We start from the raw sequence: 8,229 nt of genomic DNA, 5'->3' as shown, positions 1-8,229 counted from the left end.
TGTCATTCTTTGCTTCCATTTTTGCCCCATCATTTGCATCAAGTTTACACTGTATTTTGAATCCAATTTAACGTCTTTTTATGCATCCATTTTGTGTCAGTGTTTGCATCTAGTCTTACGCCAGGTTTTGTATCTAGTCTTACACTAGTTTTTGCTTCTATTTTTGCACCAGCTTTGGTGCCTATCTTTGCACCATGTGTTGAATTTGATTTAGCACCAAATTTTGCATCCATTTTTGTGCCAATTTTTGCATCTTTTTTTGGACCATTTTTTACATCCACATTTACGTTTGATTTGTCTCCATTTTTCCCATCTCATTTTGCACCATATTTTGCGTCATTTGTTTCATCCAATTTTGCATCATTTTTAACACCATCTCTTGCATCTAATGTTACATCATTTTGAGCATCCAAATTTGCATTTATATTTGCATCTTATGTTGAGTCATGTGTTGTGTCCACCTTTGCATCTTATTTTGTGTCTAATGGTACATTCAATTTAGAGCCATTTTTTACGTCTACTTTTGTATTTGTTTTTGCACCAAGTTTTGCATCCAATTTTAAGCTATTTTATGCCCCTTTTTGCACCATTTTTTTGTGTCTACTTGTGTCCAATGTTGCACCATTATTTACACCGACTTTTTCATCCAATTTTGCATTTTTTTGGTGTCTAGTTTTACATTGTTTTCACCATCCAAATTTGCATCTTTTTTTGCCTCATTTTGTGTCCACATTTGCATATAATTTTGTGTCTGAGTTCGAGCCTAAATTTGCATGTGATTAGGAATCATTTTTTACATCCAATATGGCATCCTTGGTTTCACCTTTTTTCAGCCCCATTTTGCATCTTGTTTTATGTCTTTTCTTACATCTTTTTTTTCCTTTTTTGCACCCAAGTTTGCATCCCAAATTTACACCATTATTTGCATCATCATTTGGCATATTAATTTGTAACGTTTTTTGCTTCTTTTTAACGCTCAACTTTGCATCTTATTTTACATCTAGTTGTTGTCTTTTTTTGCATCTAATTTGGTGCCCATTTATGTGTCCTTGTTTTTGCCCAATTTGATATCCTTTTGTATGCCATGTTTTGTTCCCTTATTTGTGTCAACTATTGCACAATTTTTCACTTCTAATTTAAAACACTTTGTATGTCAATTGTTTGCATTTTGTATTAATTCCTAGTTTAACACCCAATTTTACTTTCAATTTTGCATCCATGGTTACATCCGCATTTGACTTCTTATATAGAGTATATTTTTCTTTACATATATGACCCCCTTTATAGATTCATAGTGAAATATATGATAGTTTCTAAATATCATTAAAGCAGATATCACAATTCAAAATCATTTGTAAAGAAATTTAAGAGAAATTGACAACATCCATCCAAAAAAATAACAATGTGTCATTAACAATTTTCAAAACATGTATAAAATAGCAACATAATACTAATAAAATCAGTACTATTTTTAATCAAAACAAGTAAAATTCAAATATGATTAACAAATCAAAATATTTCATGAATATCGTTATTCTACGATAAATTAACAACATACATAAATCAAACTCATCGTATGATTACAAAATCAAAATGTCTCATTGATATAGGGTAAATTCACAACACCCATCTAAACATAACAATGTCATTCTACACAATAATTTCTTCATAAAAAACAATGGATGTGCATGCCTAGCTACCACCACCAAGATCATCCTCATGATCATCTTGACCATCCTCATTACTCTCATCCACATCATCACCAACACCGCAACTATCATCATCATCTCCTCCTTCACCACCATCATCCTCATCCTCATCCTCATCATCTCCTGATATATGTTGAACATAATTTGGATCATCGTCTTGGCAATCATTACCTATAGCATTCTGACAAAAAAAATCAATATTACATGTTAGTATTAATTACATAACACAACACATGTTTTTGTTATACAATGTTAACCATAAAATGAGGTAAGATATAATATCTAATAGTACTAAAAAATAAAATGAAAATATGGTTTAAAAGTATATTGGAAATCCAACTAAGATTACATACCATAGAGTCCATCCAAACAACAAATTCAACCCATCTCTTTTGCTGCAGCACCTCCTTTTCCAAATGATTTGGAGGTCTTCCATATTTTAGTTCCTATCAATCAGTAAATAGGGAGAAATTAGATAACAATGACTTTCTTCTAGTACAAAATTTATTAAAAAAATATCACATGTTTAATATACTTACAAAGGTTGTTATCAGTGCTTTTAAACCTTTCTGGCCACTACAATGAGTGACTTTTGTCTTGGTTAACCTCGCCTTGGATGCCTTGTCCTTAAACATAAACCAATTCAATTTATTTTCACACAAATACATGTCTAAGATACTTATAAGTATTAATACATTCTAAATAATGTTTAATGAAAAATTCAATACCTGAATGCTCTCATTGCCGACTTTTCTTTGTGCATCCAACTTCTCATATGATTTTACAAGTTCTTTCCATACTTTAAAAGGTATGTCAATAGGTCTTTGTTTCAGTCTTTGATCTTGAGGCATTTTTTTAATTTTTCTTGTTTGATTAAAAATTTTGGTTAAAAAAAACCGAACAAGTAATTCACATCAATGGCATGGGGACTCTATGGATATGTGTAAAAAAATGGCTATAAAGAAAACATCCAAAAAACTTATGAGCTCTCCCTTTGATGGTCACTTGGGGCATATGGCTGGAAAGGAACAACTCCATTTTCGAAAATCAAGGACAATCCTCTCTCAAAGTCCTTCCTAATATTTGCTCCAAATGTCTTAAAATGAAAAACAAAATTCAAACGTCATCCTTAAACATCTCCCTTAAATATAACGTTGGACCATAAATTCTTCACTTTTATTGTTATCGGCTCTGGAATGATTTTTCTATATGCAATTATATAATGAAATATGTGTGCACTAATGAAAAAAAATTGAGTTTCATTTTTCATAATCACAAACAATGAAAAAAGAATCACACGTAACTAGCATCATTTTGGAAATTTTATATTTATTAAAAATCTTTAACATGTTTTCCTCCCATATCTCATAAAAAGGTGTGAAATTTTTTATATACTCTCCAATAAGCCTAAGGATCACATACCTTTTAAAACTTTGCATTACCATTATATGTTTCTCCTTGAAGATATATAATATGTTTCTTCTTTAACAAAAACGCTCTGATCGAAGGATGGCAATGTATTCATAGAAGTCACTGCAAAAAATCATTTGGGTATGAGGATTTTCAAGATTTCAATGGAAATTTGGATGTGGGATGCGATGTTACGATGTGGGTCGAAGAGATTGAGCTCTTTCTTTTTCTGGATTATGGGATTTGAATGCAGGAGTTGTTTCTATGGATGATAAAATTATGAGATTGAGGATTGTGGTCTTTGAATGCAGAAATTGCTTCTTTGGATGATAAACTTGTGCTTTTTTTATAAACAGTTGTGGGGATTCTCCTAAGTTTTTATTGATTTCTCTTTTGTGTATCATTCTTGTCATTGCCAACCCCATTATCATATCAATGTCTAGGATGAGAAAGACAGGGATGGGATCAGTGAGGGCTCAATATCTTTGTTGTCATCAGAGTCCAAGTCAGTTGATGGCAGTGAAATGGAAGGGTAATCCCCAAGGTGGTTTGTTGACGATGATCAGACATGACACAAAATGAGGCGTGGGCTCTTTCTGAAGACCAAGTGAGTGGATTCCTTTGATGTGGAGGCCATGGACGTGCCCGGTGTTCATAAGGGCCATGATAAGGACCTTTCATTAGGACGGACGCTCGACTTGGCATTCCAAACACTTGGAGTGGTCTATGGAGATATGGGTACCAACTCCTTGTATGTTTTCACTAGTGTATTCATCCAAGCTCGTACCAAAGGAGAGGAAGATGTTTTGGGTGCATTAGCTTTAGTGATGTACACAATAGCCCTCATCCCTTTGGCTAAATAGGTGTTCATTATGCTCAAAGCCAATGACAATGGTGAAGGGGGGACATTTTCCTTGTACTCTTTGATTTGCACATATGCGAAGGTCAATCTGCTCCCCAACCAGCAACCATCAGATGAAAAAAATTCCAATTTCAAGCTCAAGTTGCCCACCCCGAAACTGGAAAGATGATTAAGAATCAAAGAAAGCCTTTAGAGAAGTACAAAATTGAAGACCCTACTACTACTCTTGTTTCTCATGGGTACTTCCATGGTAATTGGGGATGGCATACTTACACCTGCAATATCAGTCATGTCTGTTGTTAGTGGCATGCAAGATGAAATATCTAGCTTTACGGAAGACACAGTGGTCATTGTCTCAATCATATTCCTGGTGATCTTGTTCAGCATAAAACAGTTTGGTACAAGCAAAGTAGGCATGACATTTTCTCTGGCACTCATGATATGGTTTTTCTCTATTGGTTCTATTTTACTTTACAATATTATTTAACATGACATGACAATTTTAAGGGCATTCAATCCTGTTTATATCTATTACTTGTTCAAGAGGAACACTATCAAAGCATGGATGTCCCTAGGAGGTTGCGTGTTATGCATAATAGGAGCTGAAGCTATGTTTGCTGATTTGGGTCACTTCTCAGTAAGATCCATCCAGATAGCCTTCACATGTGTAGTATTCCCATGCCTACTATTGGCTTACATGGATCAAGTTGCATATCTTATGAAGCATCCCTCTGTGGTGGAGAACGTTTTCTCTGCTTCAATTCCAGATGGTTTTATCTGGCCAGTCTTCGTGATAGCTAGTGTTGTTGCCATGATTGCAAGCCAGGCAATGATCTCAGCAACAATTTCATCTATTAAAATGTCCATGGCCCTAGGATGCTTTCCCAGATTGAAAATAATTCACACATCCCGACGGTTCATGGGTCAGATCTACATTCTTGTCATCAACTGGGTTCTAATGATAATGTGTGTCTTGGTATGTGATTGTTTTAAGAGCACGGTCGAGATATCAAATGCATATGGCATTGCAAAGGTAGAGATGATTATGGTGACTACAAGCCTAGTGACTCTTGTCATGGTTCTTATATGGGCAAAAAATATATTCCTTGCGATTGGATTTCCTGTTCTATTTGGATCAACTGAGCTAATTTATTTTTCTGCAGTTTTGATGAAAGTGGGGGAAAATGGTTGGATAAATGGTTTTTTCCACCTGCTTCCTTCTTGTGATGTACATTTGGAACTATGGAAGTGTTCTGAATTATCAGGAGTTGTATATCTTGTTGGTCACGGAGATGTCAAGGCTAGAAAGGATTCATGGTTTCCTAAGAAACTGGTTATAATCTACTTCTATGCTTTCATGAGGGCAAACTGCAGGGCAGGCCCTGCAAGCCTCAATGTACCTCACACCAATCTCTTGCAAGTTAGCATGACATATACTATCTAACTTGACGGTTTCCATGAATCAAACATGCTGAATGTTTTTCAAGGACCAAGTCACAACATCAATATGGTGATGGATAACAAAGATTTCCTTGAAGGTGGCAGAGATGAAGTCAATTTTAATGTGAAGTTAATAATCATAAGTTTTGTTGTCGACCAAGATCTTCATTACTTAGTCCTTGATTTTGTTTGATAGAGAATAATAGCCATTCCTACGATTAATCATTGATATTTATGAACAAAGACACCATTCTTTTTTCAATGAAGATGATAGGTGGTATTTTATATGCATGGTTAAGCCTAAGATAAGCCATGTTTTCTACATAAGAAAGTTATATTAAGTTATATCCATGAAAATCTGTGTTGCATGGGTACCCGCACCCGGGGGTAGGGTTCTCGAACCCATCCCGGGTTCCCGCACCCAAGTACCGGATTCGGGTACGGGTTCTTCCCAGACGAACCCAGAAGAACCGGGTTCTTCCATGAAGAACCGGGTTCTTCCATGAAGAACCGGGTTCTTCAAAAAAAAATTGGGTTCTTTTCCTTTAACGGGTTCTTGGGTTCTTCGGGTTCTTCGGTTCTTCGGGTTCTTCGGGTTCTTCGTGTGCTTGGGTTCTTGGGTTCTTCGGGTTGGGTTCTTTGGGTTCTTCGGGTTCTTTGGGTTCTTCATAAAAAAACTATATTAAAAATTTAATTTTCAAATAATTTTTTTTTATTGAAATTTAAAAAATGATATGCCCAATGTTGCATGGCCCATTGATCTATGCAACAAAGGTTTTATGTTGACCTAACAGGGGAATGAACTCCAGTGGGCCCAATTCTGGGCTATACAATATTTTTTGTTTAATAACAGAAATGATAATTTGAATAAATTATTTAAATAAGCAACCTTACTATGGGCCGGTGACACAAAGAACAATAAACTTAGAAATCTATTTTGCTGAACAAAAAAAACAAGCTTGGAGAATATTGTTACTCTAAAGATTCAACTTCAACTTCATATGACACAAAAGATGGGGTGTTAACTTACGATATTTAGCCAAAGTAAATCTGATAGGAATGACTAACTTGGAAAGTAAACAACTGGGCTCCCAATGCCATTTAGCGGCCAGCCTTTCATGAAACAAACAACGCAACCTTGCAGGTAGTACATTCCCACAGTGCAAGTTGTTTATGAATAGCAAAAGGAAGCACTGCAAAACTGGTTTATGTAGACCTTCTGTGTTCAGTCCTCCTGTCTATCTGTTTTATACAATTTGACAGCAGTATTAACTGATACTCACATGGGGACCAACATGAGAAGCCATAAAAATTCAAAATGATTAAGCACTGAGAGAATTCTTTCTGCTCATACAGACCTGTAAAATGTCATCAAGATTAAAAAGGGAATGACATATATCAGGAAGATCATAGATCACAAATTTCACCCTAATCTACACTGTTTGTTGTTTCTGAAGTGAGGTTGTTTTGCTTTCCAGTGAGAAGATATACTTGAATTCTGAAAGGATATGTTATAATGCTGATACTACTTGTGACTGCACAAAGAGGCCCTGAGTCACTGAACAATCACCATTCTTCTGTGGAAAACTGGCTTCTGTATGAAGGGGTGTTACCTGCAACAATGCCTATGGACAATCCTGCAGAAAAATGGGCTCTGCTTGAAAGGTGTGTGATCCCTTCAACATGCCAATAGCTGATGGTTATAATTTTGAAACATAACCCAGAGGAGAAAGAAAGGAAACTTCTTCCTAATCGCGCACAGGGCAGCCCTTTCATATTGATTAAGCCAGATGCAACTACAGTTCCATGGGAACAAGACCAAAAGCCATCATCAAAACATAGTGTTCCATGACACTAGGAAATAGACCTTGAGTCAATCTGGTAAATGCATTATCTGTAACAGTAAGAATAGATGAACCGTATTCCTCAGTAACCGCTATTCCTCACATCTAGAATTTTGCACCCCTTGGTATCCTTAGTGAGTCTTTTCCTTCTTTCCAGAATGGAATTTTGAGTGTAGGTGCTTTTGTGATTGTTTCATTGCCTTCTTGTATATTATTGGTCTCTCACGTGCATTCATGGACAGGCATAGCCCACTAGATATCTGAGAGTCTGAAACAGGCTTGACAATTCTCAAAGTTTTGTAAACTTTTCTTGTCATTTTAGTATCTAGAGTCTTGTCTGCTATGGTTTGGAACTTCTTGAAAAAAATGTTGGCATTGGGGGTACACATGCTAGTTTTAAATTTTTACCCAATATGGTGGTGTGTAGGGTATCACAAGATAATGTTTTGTTGGAAACACATCAGGATGGTTTTCCTGCTATTGATGTGAATGACTACTTCTGTTAAGCATATTTTGCTCTATGCCATGTTGTAGGAGGATGCTCTGTACTATTTACTCATCAAAGCTTGCTGCAAATCAAAGAAAGTTCAAGCCGTTGCCCAGATACTGAACAAAATGCTTAGGGAACGTGTTGTTCCAAGTCATGCAAGTTTTATCTATGGCATGCATCATCTTGGGAAGGTAGGAAAAAAAATTGAGGCATAAAAAGTTCTTGAAGAAGTGATAGATTGTAAATCCTCTGTACATGTTAAAGTATACACAGAAGTAATGTCTGCTCTAGTTCAGACCAGTGAAGTGGAAAAATCATTACAATTAGAAGGCAAAATAATTAGAAGAGGTTGTGAAACTAACTTTTTGACTTTGTAAAACAGTGTTTCTCTAAGGGAAAAATTGATGAGGTATCCAAGATTTTAGAAGGCATAAACCAAAGATATCCGGTACAAGGTATTACATTATGAAAAAA

At 35.6% G+C, this 8,229-nt stretch overlaps 1 protein-coding gene across 1 annotated transcript; it reads right to left on the bottom strand.

The window, feature by feature from the left end:
* Window positions 1-1,578: 1,578 nt before the first annotated feature.
* On the bottom strand, window positions 1,579-2,532 carry LOC149247777 (uncharacterized). Its single transcript, XM_089455931.1, has 3 exons — window positions 2,249-2,532; window positions 2,063-2,155; window positions 1,579-1,890 (listed from the first exon to the last, which is right to left on the bottom strand). The coding sequence occupies exons 1-3, from the start codon at window positions 2,375-2,377 to the stop codon at window positions 1,693-1,695; spliced, it is 420 nt and encodes a 139-aa protein (XP_089312057.1). The 5' UTR covers window positions 2,378-2,532; the 3' UTR covers window positions 1,579-1,692.
* Between the last annotated feature and the right edge of the window lie 5,697 nt (window positions 2,533-8,229).

Source organism: Pinus tabuliformis, chromosome 7, assembly GCF_031772625.1.
Source record: "Pinus tabuliformis cultivar Carrire ecotype Pingquan chromosome 7, CPIR1, whole genome shotgun sequence".
Classification (NCBI taxonomy): domain Eukaryota; kingdom Viridiplantae; phylum Streptophyta; class Pinopsida; order Pinales; family Pinaceae; genus Pinus; species Pinus tabuliformis.
Note: the sequence above shows the minus strand (reverse complement) of the source record. Positions and strands in the feature narration are given on the sequence as shown.